Consider the following 21161-nt stretch of genomic DNA (forward strand, 5'->3'; position numbering starts at 1 on the left):
CAAAGGCCAAAAAAAAAAAACAGTTTTGTACTTTTAGCTCTTACATTTAGGCATTTGAACCATTTTGAGTTGCTGATTTTCATGTATGGTGTGAGGTAGGAGTACAAATTCATTTTTTGCATGTGGATATCCAGTTGTCTCAGCACCATTTGTTGAAAAGATTGTTCTTTCCCCATTGAATCCTCTTAGCACCATTGAATCAATTGACCATAAATGTTGTTTATTTCTGGGCTCTCAATTCTATTCCAGTGATCTGTATGTCTTTCTTATGCCTGTACCAGTGTCTGGATTACGATAGCTTTTTTTTTTTTTTTTTGAGACGAAGTCTTACTCTTGTCGCCCAGGCTGGAGTGCAATGGCACAATCTCAGCTCACTGCAACCTCCGCCTCCCAGGTTCAAGTGATTCTCCTGCCTCAGCCTCCAGAGTAGCTGGGATTACAGGCACAAACCACCACATCTGGCTAATTTTTGTATTTTTGGTAGAGACGGGGTTTCACCATGTTGGCCAGGCTGATCTTGAACTCCTGACCTCATGATCCACCCGCCTTGGCCTCCCAAAGTGCTGGGATTACAGGCGTGAGCCACCACGCCAGGCCTACTATAGCTTTTTTTTAATAAAGTTTTGAAATCGGGAAGTATGAATCCTTCAACTTTGTTTCTCTTTTTCAAGATTATTTTGGCTATTCTGGGTCCCTTACGTTTCCATATGAATTTTAGAATCAATGTGTCAATGTCTCAAAAGAAGCCAAGTGGAATGTTGACAAGGGTTATATTGAATCTGTAGATCAATTTGGGGAGTATTGCTATCTTAACAAGTAATCTGATCCATGAACATGGGATGTCTTTCCATCTATTTAGATCTTTAATTTCTTTCACCAGTGTCTTGTAGTGTTCAGAGTATAAGTTTTACACTTCTTTCCTTAAATTTAACCTAGGTTTTTTATTCTTTTTGATGATATTATACATGGATTTTTGTTAATTTCATTTTTGGATTGTTTATTGCAAATGTTTAAAAATTGATTTTTGTATATTGGTCTTATATCCCAAAACTTTACTGAACTCATTTATTAGCTCTAATAGGTTTTTAGTGGGTATTTTAGGAATTTTTATTTACAAACCAGGTCATCTGCAAATACAATTTTACTTGTTTCTTTCCAATGCCTTTTGTTTCATTTTCTTGCCTCCACTACAATGTCAAATAGAAATGCAAGAGTAGCCATCCTTCTCTTGTTCCTGATCTTAAGGGAGAAGCATTCAGTGTTTCACCAGTAAGTCTTATATCAGCTGTGTCTTTTTCATAGATGCTCTTTCTCAGGTTGAGAAAACATACTCCTATTCCTAGTTTATTGATTTTTTATTATTACAAAGTGGTGTTTAATTTTGTCAAATGCTTTCTCTGCATGTATTGAGATGATCATGTGGTTTTTGTCCTTTATTTTATGATATGTCATATAATGTTAATTAAATGGCATATTATGTTAATTGATGTTAACCCAACTTCGCATTCCTAGGATAAATCCCCTTGATCATGGTGTATAATGCTTTTTATGTGCTGCTGAATTCAGTTTGCTGGTATTTTGTAGAGGAATCTTGCAACTGTGTTCATAAGAGATACTGATCTATAGTTTTCTTGCGATATCTTTGTCTGATTTAACTGTCAGGGTAATATTGGCCTCATAGAATGAGTTGGAAAGTGTTCCCTTCTCCTCCATTTTTTGGAAGAGTTTATGAAGAATTGGTATTAATTCTTTAAATATTTGGTAGAATTCATCAGCGAAGCTATCTGGGCATGAGGTTTTCTTTGTGTGTAGTTTTTTTGATTACTTATTCTGTCTCTTATTATATGACTATTTAGATTTTCTATTCCTTCTTGAGTCATTTGTGGTAGTTCTAGGAATTTGTCCATTTCGTCTATGTTATCTAATTTGTTAACATATACTTGTTCAGAGTATTCCCTTAAAATTCTTTTTTTTTTTTTTTTTTTTTTTTTTTTTTTTTACTGCTCCATTGCTCCTTATGGAGCAGGGCAAACCCATATGGAGTGCGTCCAGAAGAGCCATTTAAAATTCTTTTTCTTCTTTTATCTCTTATTGGATATGCCAATCAAGGTTTATTATGAGTTCATAATAATAAATCTGCTGAAAGCTGATGCAGTGATGTTTACTTACATTTATTCATAGACAAACATTGTGTGCATAAAATTTTCTCTCATTCAGAAATTTGGAAAAAATATAGAAAAGCATTTGAAAATAATGGATACTCCCTCATCATTCCACTACCCAGTGATAACGACAACATTCTGATAATTTCCTTCAACGTATTTTTTGTATATTACAGATTTCTGATCATCCTAAATATTAGTTTTTTGTAGCCTCACTTTTAGCACTAAAATGTTATGTGAACATTTCTCCAGTTGTTATAAATGCCTTGCAAACATCATTTTAGTCATTGCTAAGTATTTTATTTGGTGAATAGGCCATAATATGCTTAATTATTCTTCAAATATTGGACCTTTTAATACTAATATAAATAACACTTTGAAGAATTTCTTTGTGCAAAGCCTTTTCCTTATTTTGGATTATTTCTATGTTCAGGTGATTAGATATGAAATTATCGTGTCAAGGGCTATAAATATTTTGAAAGCTCTTGATAATTTCCTGATTACTAACCATATTCCAAAGAGTGTTCAACATAATCTACATGTATTTTATTTAATCCTTGTAATAAACCTGAATAAACGGTTATTATTCCTGTTTGTATAGTGGAAGCAGCTCATGCTCAGTGTGGTACTTGGTAAGTTTTTTTTTTTTTTTTTTTGAGATGGAGTCTCACTCTATTGCCTGGGCTGGAGTGCGGTGGCGTGATCTCAGCTCACTGCAACCTCCACCTCCCAGGTTCAAGTGATTCTCCTGCCTCAGCCTCCTGAGTAGCTGGGATTACAGGCGCCCACCACTATGCCCAGCTAATTTTTTGTATTTTTAGTAGAGGCAGGGTTTCACCACATTTGCCAGGCTGGTCTTGAACTCCTGACCTTATAATTCGCATGCCTCGGCCTCCCAAAGTGCTGGGATTACAGGCGTGAGCCACCGTGCCCAGCCTACTTGGTAAGTCTGTGCAGCTTACAGCTGGCAGAATTGGGATTTGAATTCAAGGAGTTTTGATGACAAAGTATTTTTTGCTGTCACCCATTACACCATTTTATGCCACCTCTGAATGTTGCTGCTTCAGAAGCTAGCTTTAATTAAATTTACTTATATACAGTACCTTGTATTTGCATAGTGCTTTTCAAGTTGGCCAGGCCCTGTAACATACATTTGATCCTCACAGCCTTTTGAAGGGTTATTCTCAGTTTGCAGAAAAGGAAATGAGGCTTTGAAAGGCAAAGTGATTGCCTCAAGGGAACACAAGTCACAGAGCCAAGGTTCGTGCTTGATTCCTGTTTCCACTGGTCTGACTAGTGTTAAGGGTTTTTTGTCCTGCTAGGTCATTCCACCTGACCACAGTACTCTGCCTCTGTAGTACCATGGCAGTTTGAGAAAGCGTAACCTACATATAAAATCAAGGCTATTCCCTTTCTTGTGCTCTATCCACCTTCCATGTAGAGAAGTAGCATCGGGCCAGGCGCAGTGACTCACGCCTGTAATCCCAACACTTTGGGAGGCGGGTGAATCACTTGAGCCCAGGAGTTTGAGGTTGCAGCGAGCTATGATTATGCCACTGCACTCCAGCCAGGACCATCACCGAGTGAGACCCTGACTCTTAAAAAAAGAAAAAGACCAGGCACAGTGGCTCACACCTGTAATCCCAGCACTTTGAGAGGCCGAGGTGGGTGGATCACTTGAGGTCAGGAGTTCAAGACCAGCCTGGTCAACATGGTGAGATCCTGTCTCTACTAAAAATACAAAAATTAGCCAGGCATGATGGCACATGCCTGTAATCCCAGTTACTTGGGAGGCTGAGGCGGGAGAATTGCCTGAACGTGGGAGGCAGGCAGGTTGCAGTGAGCCAAGATCATGCCACTGCACTGCAGCCTGGGCAACAGAGTGAGTCTCCATCTCAAAAAAAAAAAAAAAAAGTAGCATCAATTTTTTATTGTCATTGTTATTTTATTTCTTTTGTGATATGTAGCAGGTAAGAGAGCACTAATAATAGCTATCATTTATTGAGTGCCTACTACTCTCATTATTTCTTACCAATACTCTGAAAGCTTTGATTAGTGTTCCTTGTTTTATAAATGAGGAAAGTGAGACTTAACTGCCCCAAGTTACACACTCATGGGTGGCAGAGCCTGAATTGGAACCAGATCTGGCAGATGCCAAAGTTCATGGCCCTTCTGATATGCTACCCGACTTGGAGAATTGGAATTTATCCACGTAACAGAAATTAAACATTGCAATTTCATTCTCCTGAATTTCACTTGACACTTAAAATTTTATGTTAATCGTATTTCAATTAATAATCTGTTGCCATTTTGTTCCCATGGAGCACTTTGGAAACACTGATATATTTTATTTCTTCCCTTGAGACCACTTAGAAATGTATTTATTCAATTTCTGTAAGTGCTAAGAGGCCGACAAAGACAATCCGTGCTTTTTTGGCTTTGTGGTTTGATGCTTAAGCTGTGACAAATAGAAGTTTCTCTAAAGGAAATCATTCCTTTCAAAAGTACTCGTTCTTTATTTTATATAAAAAAACTTAAAAATACTAAACAGCAAACTAAATATTTCTTTAATTCTTGATAAAACATCTAGTTAATTTAGCTGTTTAAAAATCGAACAGTCAAGCCATTCACAGCTGCTTGAGAGCCCCCCTCCTGGCTCTCCCTCCCCATCTCCTTACTCCCAATTTGAAATCCTTTACTGTGATGTATATTTCAGTTTGAGACCTTCATGGAAAAATAACAAATGAAAATCTTTCATCTTTGGTGTTCCCTAAAGAATTTTCTCCAAGTTTAGAGGGCCTCTTGCCATTCTTCTTGCTATTGTTTGTCAGAGGGTTCTAGGTTATCATAGCCATCAAGCAGTCTTTACTGCCACCATAGGGTATATTGAAAATCCCTGTGAACTCGGACCGCCCTCATTTTCCTCCTCAATGAACTGCAGACAGAGAAGATGCTCTTTCAAGTCCATTGTCCCTCCAAGACTATCCGTATGCTCTGTAGCTGTGGAAGGGGTAGGTAGGGGGGGGCATTGATTTTCCTTCTGCCTCTCCTGCTCATTCCCCTAGCAGTTGCCCATCAGCATCTTGACATGCTCAATGACTTTCCTCTTTTTTTCCTTTTTCCTTTTTTTTTTTTTTTTTTTGCTTTGGATATATATATATATTTTTTTTCTCAAGCCATTTTGTTTTGCTTTTGTTTTCCTCCCCAAATATTTTTGAAAATTGCAAACCTACAGAGAAGATGAAAGAATAGTACATAAACACCCATTTGAAATAATTTGAAAATAAGCTGTAGACATTATGGAATTAACCTCTATGTACTTCAGCATGCATCTACTAAAAGAGGGATATTCTCTTATATAACTATAATACTAGATCACCCTGAAGAAATTTAACATTGATAGCGTAACATTATCTAACATGTAGTCCATATTCAGAATTTCCCAGTTGTCCAAAATTGCCCTTTGTAACTGTTCTTTCCTTCCCTTTAAAATAAGCCTTCTCTGGCCCTCTCATCCCCTCCAGTTCCTCTCGTCTCTCTCCTCCCCTTCAAGCTCGCTCCTTAAGGGTGCATTTGTACCGCTGTCTCCTACTTCCTCATCGATCCCAGCCCAGGGAAGATGATCTGACAGGTTCTTGAATGACCTCGAAGTCCAATGGAGCATTTTCAGTGCTGATTTTGCTCACTTCCTGGCAGTCTTTGGCACTCCTGCCCACTCCCTTCTTACTACTCATTGCCCTTGGCTTCAGGGGCAACACATTCTCCTGGTTTCTCTTTTAGGTCTCTGCATGAACTATTTGTGTGGACTCTACTTTCTCCTGGCTTTTAAATGTTGGGGCTCCTCTGGGTTCCCCCTTGGCTCTCTGATCTTGTCACTCTAACACTCTCCTTGGATGCTTTATCTACTCCATGGCTTTGACATCAGTGTGTCAAGACTCCAAATCTTTAATTTCAGCCCACATTATATGCTCTAATCCCTGTTTTCTTGGGAATCATTTTAAATAAGTACTTTTCTTTGTAAAAGGAGACCATTTTCTTCATCTGAAGTCATGATTCTTCTCACTAACAATTCTTAAGTAATAGTCACCGTTTGATATGATAATGTGTTGGCCTGGAGGTTTGTATAGGATTGGTACTACAAACACATTTAATGCTTGCGTGAAACAGACAAAACAAAACAAACCCATCCCAACAACCTTTTTATTCTTTACGCCAATTAAATACATCTTCATCTTTTTATTTGCTGTGTGATTAATTTACCTTTGCTTTAAAAATTTCAAGTATTTTGAGACTCTGATAGGGGCTATTTAGATATCCATTTTAGAATCGTGAACCTTTAGAAGGCAGAAAGGCCAGGTGTAGTAGCCATGTCTGTAATCCCAGCACTTTGGGAGGCTGAGGCGGGAGGATCACTTGAGGCTAGGAGTTTGAAACCAGCCTGGGCAACATAGCAATACTTCGTCTCTACCAAAGGAAAAAAAAAATAGCTGGACATGGTGGCTCGCACCTGTAGTCCCAGCTACATAGGAGGCTGAGGCAGGAGGATCGCTTGAGCCCAGGAGGTGGAGGCTGCAGTGAACCATGATCGTACCACTGCACTCCAGCCTGGGCAACAGAGCAAGACATTGTCTCAAAAAAGAAAAAAACAAACACACACACACAACACAACACAAAACCCAAAGAGAGCAGAACCACCTCTTTGTTTAAATGATTTTTACTGGCTTCCAGCTTTACTAGGAAATTCACAAAGAAGCCAGCTTTCTAGTTGGGTCATGTTAATTGTTAGGAAATCTTGTTACAGAGAGACCTATTTCAACTAAGTGCAAGAAAGGACAATCCCTCAGCCCCAATTGCCAGTTATTTCCCATATTCAGAACGCTTTTCTTATATGATTATGGCTTTATATTTCATTAGCTTTTAGCAGCTGCAAAAGACAAAAATTTAATGCAGATCGTATTTGACCTTGAATGAACGAACATGGCAATATAACACAGATTAGTAATTAATAACAAGGGAGACATAAAACAGAATTGCAGTCAAGATATTATTTCCTGAGTGAGGATTAAAGGTTATTATTGAATTATGGAATAGAACACATTTCATATGAGAGACCATTTTAATAATTTAAAATGATAGGAATTCTTTTATATAGCAAAACTTCTTTTACATACTTAAGAATACAATAGTTTTTAAAAATTAATGTATTCATAATAATAATTCTTTTGGAAAATTGGCAAAACATAATATGGTAGGGAGGTTAACAGTTACTTGTAAACTATTCTCTTGGTCTGAGTGTTTTATTGAGTTGGCCTATTATTTCGGTATGGCATAAATGAAGCATCACATTTTCCTGAACTAGTGATATAGCCAAGGATTACAACTCGTCTTTTTTTTTTTTTTTTTTTTTTCTTTTTTGACACAGGGTCTCACTCTGTCGCCCAGGCTGGAGTGCAGTGGCACCATCAAGGCTCATTGCAGCCTCAGCCTCCTGGGCTCAAGTGATCCTCCCACCTCAACCTCCCAAGTAGCTGGGACTACAGGTGTGTGCCACCATGCCCGGTTAATTGTTATAGTTTTTGTAGAGATGGGGTTTCATCACATTGCCCAGGCTGGTCGTGAACTCCTAGGCTCAAGAGATCTGCCCGCCTCGGCCTCCCAAAGTACTAGGATTACAGTCATGAGCCACTGCACCCAGTCCAAGGATGACAACTCTTATGGAACCTTTCATGAGATGGCTTTATGTCATCTTCATGTTGTTCCATTGCCCTGTTGAATCAAATAGGGCTTTAAATGGGCCATTTAAAAATCCTAATCCTAATAAATGTAGAAGAAATGAGTTCAAAAATCACTGTTTTGCAACCACCATAGAAATAATTGATTTAAGCAAAAATCATCAATGGATATTTTGGAGAACAGAATATATACACAGTCTCAAAGCATGTTCCTGCAAACTATTTATTAATTGTAAAGAGGAAAACACTTCTACAGTAGAGAAGTTCACATGGACACCATCTTACCCAAGTGATCCAAGTTCACATCAGTGATAATGAGACAGATGAGCACCACATGCCTCCTGATGTCCTAATGCACTGAGAAAGACATACCACTTATCCTGCCAAAATACACAACCTGAATCTCATCACGAGGAAAAGAGCAGACAGATCCAGATTGAGGGATGTTTTACAATCAACTGGCCTGTACTGTTTGAAAATTTCAGTGTCATTGAAGAGAAAGGCAGAGGAATTATTCCAGAATAAAGGAGACTGAAGAAATGATGATGGTATATGGAGAGAGAGAGACTAGTTATTAACAATTATACTATCGTTACTTTTTCATACATTTGAAAATATTTCGGCCGGGCGCAGTGGCTCATGCCTGTAATCCCAGCACTTTGGGAAGCTGAGGCGAGCGGATCACCTGAGGGCAGGAGTTCAAGACCAGCCTGGCCAACGTGATGAAACCCTGTCTCTACTAAAAATACAAAAATTAGCCCGGCATGGTGGCGTGCGCCTGTAATCTCAGCTACTCGGGAGGCTGAAACAGGAGAATTGCTTGAACCTGGGAGGCAGAGGTTGCAGTGAGCCAAGATCGCGGCACTGCACTCCAGCCTGGGTAACAGAGTGAGACTCCGTCTCAAAAAAAAAAAAAAAAAAAATGTTTTTTTCAAAAGAAAAAAATCCTAATCCTGTACATCCTGAGATAAGTTTACCAAGTTTGTAGTGGTGGCAACGTAGGCTTATGTCCTTTGGTAGTACCATTTTTTAGCCCTTTCTTGTTTTTGCCGTCTACCAACTTCATTCATTGAAGACTCTCCACCCACTCTGAGCCTCATACTGGATATCTTCACTGTACACGTGAATAAGCCCCAAATGCTTTGGTGTCTGAGTTCCTTGATCTCCTGAGCCCCAGAAACTCCCTCATCTCCTCAACTTCAGCCGCTCACTCCCATTTACTGGCCCCCATGGTCACCTGGAAAAGCCCCACCTCTGGAATCTTCATGATTATCATCCTATTCTCTGATTGCTTGGTCTTCTTTGAAACCTCTGAGCCTTAGATACTTCCCATGTGTCTCTATCTCCCAGCCTCCAATTTTATATAGATTTTGGGAATATAAGTGCATTTTTGTTACATGGACATACTGCGTGGTGGTGAAGTCTGAGCCAGCCCTCTCTTGTCTTCCCTTTCTTCCCCATCCATCTTCCCTCCATCTTTTGTTGGCTGTCACTTGAACCAGTTAACAGATCATACACCTTAGTCATATTTTAGGCAATTAAAAAAATTGATATGTGAAATGTTTAGTGTTCCCAAACCAATTGCTAGCAAACTTTGGCTACAATTCCTTGATGGAAAAGCCAAAGATATTAGTAACTTACATTTTTCTACAGGGATGATTCCGATTGATTGATTTATTTTCAAGTAGCCTTTAGAATTTGTCTTCTTTGTCCAGAAGTTTCTGGTTTGAGTGCAGTTTTGCACATCATATTGTGCCCTTGGATGGTTATTTTCAGCTTTTCTATGTACAGTGATAGGTGGGCTGCAGCAATGGCACTAAAAACAAGTAGATGGATGAGTTAGAGCATTTGGTAACTGGAAAGAATCTTAGAGATCACACAATCCAAAGTTCTCATTGTTTACATGAGAAACTGAGGACCTCGGAGGTTGGTTGATTTGTCTGAGGTTACTTAGCTGGCAACTGGGTAAGTCAGGGCCCAAATGGAAGTATCCCAATGACAAAGTCAGAACTTATTTTTATTAACCCATGTGAATGGGGTTGGTGGGTAGGAGAGTGAGTACATAAAATGTTGTAGAAATGACCTGTTATTCTCGCTCTTGTCTCACTGGAAGGCCAGAGGTTCCTGAGAATGACACAATTATGATCTCTTTTGTCCCTTAGGGAAAGTGATAGTTTTGTTTCAAATGCCTGACATTGTTTGGAGACTGGACTTCACACTTTACTCTCCTCTTTCAGAAAAGTGTCTCCCAGGGACAAGGCCTCTGTGTTGTGGCCTTGCTCTGCAGGGCTGCCAGAGTTTGTGGCTGAGCGAGCCTCATAAGGTCTCTGCCTTGCTTGCTGCCCAACAAGCAGGCTTTGTGTCTGTCTCATGTTCACTGGGCATGTGCTTTGAGCTGTTTTTCCAGTGAAGTTAGAAGTCTCACTGGGACAGCCGCACATTCTGGCAGATGGCAGATATAGAATATCTGTAAACAAAAATAACAGTAATGAAGACTGTGGTCCTAGGCCAGAGTTCGCCATACCCTTTTCTCATCATGCTTTGAACAGCTGAGGTTATAGATGCTTCTCCTCTTCGCTTAAAGCCTTTTGCTATCAGAGGATTCATTTTCTTTCCAGTTTATTTGAATTCATTTTAATCAGCTGTGTCGCACTTGTGCCTGGGTCTCTTCTTGCCTGGATGCCAGTCCCCTTAAAGGTACATTAAATATTTGCTAATCCTGCTGCTTGCTCAGGAGGCCTCTGCCAGAAGAATTTCAAAAGCAGAGAGCCTTTAAATACCTTATCATTCTGAATATGAAATGTCTTGTTTGAAGAACTATCTGTCAAATAAACTCCTATTTAAAAACCAAAACCAAATCAAACATAAAGACTCTACCAGCCAGCACAAAGAGAAATGTAAGACACAAAGTCTTAACTAAACAGTCATTTCATTTGTTCAACAAATATTTATTCCTGCTATGTTCCAGGGACTATTCCAGGCTCAGGAAATACAGCAGCTAACTCAACAGATCAAAGTCCCAGCTCTTATAGAGATTACATTCTAGTGGGAGGACACAGACAACAACAAAGAAGTAAATATCACATGGTGATAAGTGCTATAGAGAAAAAATAAGGAAGGAGATAGGCGATGGGGGGAGGGGAGACCATGTAAGAAGGGGTGGTCAGGAAAGGCCTCCCGCAAAGGTGATGTCTGAGCAAAAGCTGCAGGCTCTAACTGCATGCACCTCAGTTGGCCGGGCTCTTCTTGCTCTAGGCTGTTGTGTTCTGAGATGGTAGCCTGTTTGTCCACAGTAATTTGTGAATTTTTTTTTTTTTTTTTTTTTCCAGACGGAGTCTCACTCTGTCACCCAGGCTAGAGTGCAGTGGCGTGATCTCGGTTCACTGCAACCTCTGTCTCCCAGGTTCAAGCAATTGTCCTGCCTCAGCCTCCCAAGTAGATGGGATTACAGGTGCCCACCACCATGCCCGGCTAATTTTTATATTTTTAGTAGAGACGAGGTTTTGCCGTGTTGGCCAGGCTGGTCTCAAACTCCTGATCTCAGGTAATCCACCTGCCTCAGCCTCCCAAAGTGCTGGGATTACAGGCGTGAGCCACTACGCCCAGCCATAATTTGTGAAATTTCTAATGAAATATTATGTATAATCAGGAAGTCTTTGGGACTTAATTGGAATTTGTTAGCCTAGAGAGAGACAATTTTTAAAAAAGTATCTCGCATTTATTGAGTGCTTCCTATATGACAGGCAATGTGCTAAGCATTTTATATGAATCAATTAATATATTACTAATACCTATGTCAATAGATTACTAATACATTGTTATGTATTATTACAACACCCCTAGAAGGTGTTCATTCAATCATTCATTCAACAAATATATAATACATTTCCAGGCCTTGCCCCAGGTGCTGGGGATGCAGCAATAAAAAAAATGAAGTTCCTATCTAATAGGGGAAAATGGACAATAAACCCATACACATATAACTGTAGACAATGTCAGATGCTCAATAGTGCTACAGGGAACAATAGAACAGGTAAAAGGATAGGGAATGTGAGGTGGGGGAAGGTGTGGGAGGAGATGCTATTCTATATACCATCTGATTTTTTTTTTTTTTTGAGACAGAGTCTTGCTCTGTTGCCCAGGCTGGAGTGCAGTGGCATGATCTTGGCTCACTGCAACCTCTGCCTCCTGGGTTCAAGCGATTCTCATGCCTCGTGCCTCAGCCTCCCAAATAGCTGGGATTACAGACATGCACCACCACGCCTGGCTAATTTTTTGTATTTTTAGTAGAGACAGGGTTTCACCATGTTGCCCAGGCTGGTCTCAAACTCTTGAGCTCAGGCAATCCACCTGCTTCGGCCTACCAAAGTGCTAGGATTAAAGACTTGAGCTACTGCGCCCGGCCCCGTCTCATTTTTTATGGCTGATTCCAAATGCCATGTATAGCAAAATGAGGATGAGCCCAGGTTCTGAAATTACAGATAACTGGATTTGACTCTACATTGTCCCTCTGACAAGTGACATGACCCCAGACATGTTGTTTCTGAGCCCCAGTTTCCTTATCTGTAAAATAGGGATAGTGACACTTGAGAAGATTGTTGGGGGGAGGATGAAATCAAATCAAGTTGAAGTAGATGATCCACATAAAGCACCAGGCACAATGCCTGGCACAAAGCAATCGCTCTGAATTCATTATTTGTCTTGCTCACTAACCCCCTACATGACTATTTAATTTCTTGCAAGATACCATGATATTGATTGCCACCAGAGAAAAGAATCTATTAAAACAAAACAAAAATCCAGCTTGGCAATAGAGAAACCACCTACTGGGCACAGAAAATTGGCCAGATAACTTATTGAATCTATGCTGTTGCTTCTGTCTAGAAATAAAAATAGAAGACCCTTGCTACACATACTCCTCAATAGCATGCATTCATTCATTCATTCATTCATTCATTTATTCATTTATTCTGCATGGAATCAATGTGACCGGGAAGAGAAGCCCTGTTATCAGATGAAGCAGCAGGACCAGAAGTAGATCTAAGCTGTCCAATAAGTTTAGAACTTAGGTCTGGATGATGCAGATCTTCAAGTCTCAGGGCAGGGTAGGGGGTTATGGGGGCCAGCAACCCCCTCGGGTAGGATCTATCATGCCTGCATTCTACCCTTTGCTATTTTGGAGGTTTCTTCTCCAGGGGAGGGTCCTCAGCTGGCTAGTGCTGTCCTGTGGTGGATGGGGCTTAGGAATTAGGTGAGGTTTTGGAGGTCTGATGTCGGTATACCCAACCTTGCTGGGCTCCTTCCCTCTCCTGGAGAGGTTTCTCTGGGAAATGTATGCCCAAGGGACGACAGCAGGATGTGGATCAAAGTCTGCTTTATCAGCTGCTGCACAAGTACCCCAAATCTCAACGTAGAGCTCTAATGACAGCATGAGTTGGAGCCTGCAGGAAGTTGGAGGCTTGAGGTCTTAGCAGGACCTATTTTTCCCACCCCTCTGAGATGAGCTCATCGGGCAGGGTCTAGTCAGGAGGCAGAAACCACAGAGTGATTTGAACAGAGAGAATTGAATGTAAAGAATTATAGCAACTGCAGGGAAGTTACCACCCTAGAGCTGAGAGAACAAAGGGAAAAGAGTGGAATTATTCCAGTTGAGAAACTTGCAGGAGGGTCCCACAGAACTGAAGCCCAGACCTCTGAGAAGTGGTATACTCAGCCGGTGCTGGTGTCTCCAGGGCTGCCATGAGACTGGCTTTGCAAGTGCTGGATGAACTGCAAACTGGATCCAACGACTGTTACCTGGGGTGAAGAGCAGTTGCTAGGTTACACTATCAGGAACAGGAAGCAGACAGGAAGGAGTGTGTCCCCAGTCCCTCCTCCAGCCTTGCAGTCTGCCTTTCCCACCCCTATTGGCAGAGCCTCACAGGGGGCAACTGACAAAGCTGAAATGCGGTCTGCAAAGTCCCAGCCTCAGCACCACTGTGCTGACTAGGGATGGGTGGGGTTAGAGTTGAGACCTGATAGCTTAATAAGTGGCTTGTGTGCTCAGGTACAGGAGTATGAGCATAGACAGAGATGGCTGCTTCCCAAGCTGGGGTGGGGTGGGGCAGTTCCGCTTCCTGACTTTGGAGTAGAAGAGGAAGTAGAAGACAGAGGGGACCATAGGTATTTATAAACCTTCTATGCCACAGTTTACACCCCTCCCAGTGGAACCCAGTGAATGTATTGTGTGCTGTATACAAAACAGCAGCTCCTCCCTTGGAGAGTGGGGTGGGGATGGAAGCCAGGCAGAAATGGGAGGGGGCCTAGCTTGCCTCTTTTCCCGCGTCAGGGAGAAGTGGCAGTAGATGTCAGGTGTCCAGCTAGTGCCAGCCACTTAGTAGGCATTCAAGAAATGGTGAATGGCCAGGCGCGTGGCTCACACCTGTAATCCCAGCATTTTGGGAGGCTGAGGCGGGTGGATCATGAGGTCAGGAGTTCAAGACCAGCCTGGCCAACATGGTGAAATCCTGTCTCTACAGAAAATACAAAAATTAGCTGGGCGTGGTGGTGGGCGCCTGTAGTCCCAGCTACTGGGGAGGCTGAGGCAGAGAATTGCTTGAATCCGGGAGGCGGAGGTTGCAGTGAGCCGAGATCGTGGCTCTGCACTCCAGCCTGGGCTACAGATGAGATTCCGTCTCAAAAAAAAAAAAAAAAGAAATGGTGGCCATTATTATTCAAAGGAAGGAAAGGTACACATAGGTTAGGGAATGAAGTAACTGACTAGAGTGGAAAGAGCCAGAGGACCTGAGTTCATATGAGATAAGTGACTTGGAACAAGAGACTCACCTTTCTGAATTCAAAATTTCCTTATGTGTAACATGGCGATGATGATGCTTGTGGGGACCAAATGTCTTGTAATAGACCCTTAACATATGATAATTATTTTGTTCTATTATTAGAGAAATAATGATAAGCTCAGTTATTTCTTTTTTTTTTTGTTTTAATCGAAATGGAGTCTTGCTCTGTCTCCCAGGCTGGAGTGCAGTGGCAGCGATCTTGGTTCATTGCAACCTCTGTCTCCTAGGTTGAAGTGATCCTCCCACTTCAGCCTCCCAAGTAGCTGGGATTACAAGTGTGCACCACCATGCCTGGCTAATTTTTGTATTTTTAGTAAAGGTGGGGTTTCGCCATGTTAGCCAGGCTGGTCTCGAACTCGTGACTCAAGTTATCTGCCCACCTCAGCCTCCCAAAGTGTTGGGATTACAGGCGTGGGCCACTGCACCTGGCCAAGCTTGTTTATTTGTTATTGATGTTACTAATACCAAATAGAAGAGACTTCAGTGATCATTTATTCTACAACATCATTGTGCAGATAAAGAAGCAGAGGCACGGAAAAGATCAATAGCTCTATGGAGGTTAAGAGCTTGGGCTATGGAGTCAGTCAGACGAGGGTTCGAATCCTTACTGTCTATTTCCACTTACCAGCTAAGTGAGCTTTAGTGAGTTCCTCAGTCTCTGTCAGCTTCGCAGTGTTGTGAGGACTGCAGGACTAATCAATGCCTGGCCCTTTGTAAGTGCTCAGGAAGTGGCACTGGAAAGGCACCTTTGTGCTTGTGAGTATGAGAACCCCTCAGGCCAGAGAGTGATTCATCATGATAGCGACTGTCCCACAGAACAGGCCTTTCAGGTGACCCTAGACCGTCCATCATGGTATTGTAAGAACACTTGAGATTTCAGCCATGCCACTACCAATTATTTGCTTTGCAAGGTTGAACATGTGTGTAGGGAAAATCTTTCTCCCCTAACCATTTTTTTTCTCCACTCTCACACCACAGCAATCATCAACACAGAAGACTTCTGTGACCAAATGTGTGGGGACTTTTCTCCACACACCAAGCAGCGGATACCAGCTGGGTGTCCTCTAATTCAGTTTCTGACATTATCTACCCAGAGATAGTGTCAGATCCCACAGGTTGAGGGCTCAGTCCCCAAGACTGCCTACCCACCCCACCCCAACACCAGTTGCAAGTCCAGACCTCCAGAACTTCTGACCAACCAGCTTCAAGTTGGCGGTTCCCATGACCCCCCTTTGGGTTCCATTATTTTACTAGAGCAGCTCACAAAACTCAGGGAAACACTTCCTTACATTTACTGGTTTATTATAAAGGATATTACAAAGGAAACAGATGAAGAGATGCATAGGGCGAGGCTGGGGAGAAAGGGCAGGCCACCCTCCCAGAACCTCCACTGTTCAGCTATCCGGAAGCTCACTGAACCCGGTTCTCTTTGGTTTTTATGAAGGCTTCAAGACAACAGCATTTCTTCCCCTAGGGCATAGAGCCTTAAGCCCATAATCAGAAAGTCAGGGGAAGATTAGAGCCTTGGGGCAGGTGAAAGGAGGACAGGAGAAGGTCAGAGGCTGCCCCTGAGGCCTAACATACCCGACATCATAACAAAAGATTGTATCAGGTCCATAGATGAAAACCTCTCTCTCTCTCTCTATATATATATCTATATATCTATATATAATATAGATATCTTGTGTTAGTTCGTTTTCACGCTGCTGATAAAGACATAACCGAGACTGGGTAATTTATAAAGAAAAAGAGGTTTAATGGACTTAGGGTTTCACATGGCTGGGGAGGCCTCACAATCATGGTGGAAGGGAAAAAGTATGTCTTACATGGTGGCAGACAAGAGAGAATGAGAGCCAAGTGAAAGGGGAAACCCCTTATAAAACTATCAGATCTCATGAGACTTATTCACTACCACCAGAACAGTATGGGGGAAACCGCCCCCATGATCAATTATCTCCCACCAGGTCCCTCCCACAACACGTGGGAATTATGGAGGCTACAATTCAAGATAGATTTGGGTAGGGACACAGCCAAATCATATGTATATTATAACACCACAACGTCACTCTATTTCTTCTTCCTGTGGTTTTTCCCTATAAAGCTCATGATATATGACGTTGGGTCTATTTCCTGGGGTTTTCTGGAACCTGAATAATGGAAAGAGTCCCTGGAACTCAAGAGCCTTGGGGAAGCTAATAAATTAACCTTGCCAGATGACCAGGTCCTGGGATATTCTGTGTACTGCAGCAGTACTAAACCAGAGGATGCTGGGACTGGGGGCTGGACCCCTGCTTTCAGAACTCAAATTGCTTCTGTTATAGTCAACTCTTATTTTTTATGCACCAACTGGGAAAAATGATAGCATGAATAAAAGGAGCCAGCTGGTGTTGATTGCTCTTCACTCTAAAACTCGAGGAGGCATAAGAGACTGTATTTTAAATCTCATTATCTCTTACCTGATTTCTTTCTTCAATATGATGAAACTACAAGATGGCTTAAAGGCTACCTTCCCCAGAAGAGAGACAGTCTGCCTAGATAGTCCACAAACAAGACAATACTTCCAGTTGCCATTTACTTAGCATGTGCTTTTTACCAGGCATTGGGCCAAACTCTTCCCCTTGTAACATCTCGTTTCATCTTCATAGAAACTCTATGAGGGAGGGGGTGTGTTTCTTTATCCACCTGCATTTTATCAATCGAATCTCAGGTGCAGAAGGTGGTGTGAATCATACGTCTCCATCAGCTCATTGAACATTATCATCATTGGTCTGTGCAAGACCCCTTCTTATGTTAATTAGTTTATTCCCTTCTATTCATGTACCCCACGCTCATTAACTCCCCTATAAATAACCGGTCCATTATGTGTTGTGTGCATCTTTCCCTTTGTATATGTTCTTCTGAAATGTGATTTTGTGTGTATCTATATAGTTGTATTGATTAAAGTAGTATTTCATTCTGTCTCTGACTTTTTAATAACCATTCCAATGGAAGTACTATGTTTTTAAGACCTACTGGATAGGTTGCTTTGGGTTTATTTAATCTATTGCTTCCAGTTGTGTTGTGCTACTCCGTGGTGTGCACCCACCAAAGGTACAGATTCTCTTTCCTAGTGATAGGCAGCCAGGCCTATTTGTATCAAACTTCCTATTGCCACAAAGAAGCAATTGCATCCCCATATGTCTCCTTGATGGACTGTGTGAGAATTGCTTTGGGGTACGTAGTGAAGAATGGAATTGCTACTTCATAGGGTATACATAGATTAATAGATTTACTATGCTTAAGCCATGCCAAAGGTAGGTGCTGTTATTATTCCTATTTTACAGATGAGGAAACTGAGGTTTTGAGAGTTTTAATAACTTACCTAAAGTAACATAGATGATAATTAGCAGAGCTAGGATTCAAGTTCAGGCAGTCTTACTCCAAAACTTCTGTTCCTAATGGCTGTGCCATCATTATTCTCTGAGTGTTTGAGACACGAGGACATTTTATAAAAAACATAAAAGTCAATCTCATTGTTTGGTGTTTTAATATTCTTAGAACCTAGGAATCCAGGTGGACTGCTTTTTTTTTTTTCCACTGAAGCACCCTACTTCTCCTAACAGATACATAGTAACTATTTTTCTCTGACTTTCATATTCTGTGGGTCTGCAGCGCTGAGAGCTGCGTTGATCATCCAGAACTGGTACCGAGGTTACAAAGCTCGACTGAAGGCCAGACACCACTATGCCCTCACCATCTTCCAGTCCATCGAATATGCTGATGAACAAAGCCAAATGCAGGTCTGTTTTGCAAGCTTTTCTCTTCTTTTGGTAAAATGATTCTCTTTACCCCTTGTTATTGAAAGAATGAAAGTTTGGGTCCATTTTAAGCTGAGGAACTGTGGTGAAAGGCTTTAATAGAGCATGTCATGACATTGTCTTGGAACTAGTTATTGAGAGAGAGTGTGCTTTGGGAAAAGGATGGTGTTTTTCCGTTTTGAAGTTCACATTTTTAAGAGGGCTGCCCAACGTCTGGTTAACTAATAAAAATAGTTTTATTCTATTTTGGGGCAGATGCCTTAATAGGAAATAAAGTTGTCATTTTATAAAAGAAAAAAATACTTCAAGGAGTTAAAAAATGGCAGAATTTCCTAGGAACAAACCTCTGCAAGCTCTAGAAGAAAATATACATGGGTGAGGAAGGCCTTTTTTTTTTTTTTTGCTTCGAGATGGAATTTCACTCTTGTTGCCCAGGCTGGAGTGCAATGGCGCGGTCTCGGCTCGCTGCAACCTCTGCCTCCCGGGTTCAAGCGATTCTCCTGCCTCAGCCTCCCAAGTAGCTGGGATTATAGGCACCCACCACCACACCCAGCTAATTTTTAAATTTTTAGTAGAGACAGGGTTTCATCATGTTGGCCAGGCTGGTCTCGAACTCCTGACCTCAGGTGATTTATCTACCTTGGCCTCCCAAAGTTCTGGAATTACAGGCGTGAGCCACTGCACCTGGCCAAGGAAGGCCTTTTTAAAGGATATATAAATCTAGTTTTAATGCTCATTAATTTTAAAAAAGTACTTTTAACAATAAACAGATCTTAGATCTCTAATATAGTTGCTAATGAAAAAATCAACTTGTAAAACAATATGTAGAGTTTATCTCATTTATGTGAAACAACATGAAACATACAGCAAAAGTCTGGAAAAAGATAAACAGGAAATTGTTTACAGTAGTTAGTTCTGAGGACAGGAGTGGTATTGGTGGGCGTGGGTTGGGATGTTAAGAGGGACTTCTCATTTTTATTTTATATTATTTGTAGTTTTTAGCAATCATATATCTGTGTATCACATTATAATATTTAAAGATAATTAAGAACATTCCAAAAAGAACTAAGTTGCTAGATTTATTTTTGGCAGCTAGAAAAATGATATACTGTGATTCAGTCAGATGCTCCCTTTGTCTAGATTAGGAACCTCGGCATAGGCTGTCTTTTTAAGCACTGTAGAATATAGTGATAAATATACAGGTAGGGTGAACCCCAAATTGATATGCTTTAGACACATTCCAGCACCAGTACATTCTTTTCTATTGATTCTTTATTGAGATGTAATTCACATGCCATACAGTTCACCCATTTAAAGTGTGCAATTCAATGGTTTTTAGTATATGTACAGGGTTGTGCAAACATCCCCACAATCAATTTTAGGACATTTTCATTTCCCCCTTCCTAAACTCCATACCCATTAGCAGTCATTCCCCCATTTCCTTCCCCCAGTCCCTGGCAACCACTAATCTATTTTCTATCTGGCCATTTCATATAAATGGAATCATATAATAGGTGGTCTTTGATGTCTGGCTGCTTTTTTTTTTTTTTTTTTTTTTTTTTGAGACAGAGTCTTGCTCTGTCGCCAGGCTGGAGTGCAGTGGCGCGATTTTGGCTCACTGCAACCTCTGCCTCCCAGGTTCAACCAATTCTCCTGCCTCAGCCTCCCGAGTAGCTGGGACTACAGGCACATGCCACCACGCCCAGCTAATTTTTGCATTTCTGGTCTCCCAAATTGCTGGGATTACAGGCGTGAGCCACTGTGCCTGGCCCAGCTTGTTTTACTTAGCATAATGCTTTCAAGGTTCACCCATGTTGTAGCATGTATCAGGACTTCATTTCTTTTTAGTTAATATTACTCATTCCAAAGAATATTCCATTGTATGGATGGACCACATTTTGGTCATCTATTCCTCAGGTGATGGATCATTTGGGTTGTTCCACCTTTTGGCTATTATGAATAATGCTGCTGTGAACATTTGTATGCAAGTTTTTGTGTGAACATATGTTTTCAGTTCTCTTGGGTATAGACCTGTGAGTGGAATTGCTGTGTCATGTAGTAACTTTGTGCTTAACTTTTTGAGGAGCTGCTAAACTGTGTTCCAAAGCAGCTCCATTGTTTTACCTTCCCACCAGCAATTGATGAGGGCTCCAATTTCTTCAATTCTTTGCCAACACTTGTTATTATCTCTTTTTGATTATAGCTATCGTAGTGGGTGTGAAGCGATGTCTCATTATGGTTTCTATTGACTGTTAACTGACAAACCCATCATCAACAGCATTAAAATCATATATTTTGATAACTGTATGGAAAGTCTTCCTTCTCTCAATTCCCAACTCCCAGATCTACTCCGAGATTGATAAAGTGTTTACTTTTCATGAGAGGCAGGGCTTGAAAAAGAAATAATTATTTGTGCTGTACAAATGCAGGTCTTTGCAGATACCTGGTGGCCATAGAGCCAGTACCCCGACTGTGGCTGGAAAGCTGGTGAAGTTCCACCTTTCCCTTCCTTTCTTTCCAAAATATATTTGATACTTAAGAATATTCCTTAACTCTTAATTTCACCACCAAAAATAAAAGAGATCATGACCAGGTGCAGTGGCTCACACCTGTAATCCTAGCACTTTGGGAGGC

The 21161-nt window shown here is 41.2% G+C and overlaps 1 protein-coding gene across 18 annotated transcripts in view; it reads left to right on the forward strand.

Moving 5' to 3' along the window:
- PPEF1 (protein phosphatase with EF-hand domain 1) overlaps positions 1 to 21161 on the forward strand; it is a 151589-nt gene that overhangs the window by 35687 nt on the left and 94741 nt on the right. For all 18 annotated transcript variants that reach the window (XM_063635001.1, XM_063634996.1, XM_063634995.1 and 15 more), the window contains one exon: positions 18382 to 18509. In XM_063635001.1, the coding sequence (XP_063491071.1) occupies positions 18382 to 18509 (128 nt within the window). The remainder of the gene's footprint in view (positions 1 to 18381; positions 18510 to 21161) is intronic.

Source organism: Symphalangus syndactylus, chromosome X (assembly GCF_028878055.3).
Source record: "Symphalangus syndactylus isolate Jambi chromosome X, NHGRI_mSymSyn1-v2.1_pri, whole genome shotgun sequence".
In the NCBI taxonomy this organism is placed as follows: Eukaryota; Metazoa; Chordata; class Mammalia; order Primates; family Hylobatidae; genus Symphalangus; species Symphalangus syndactylus.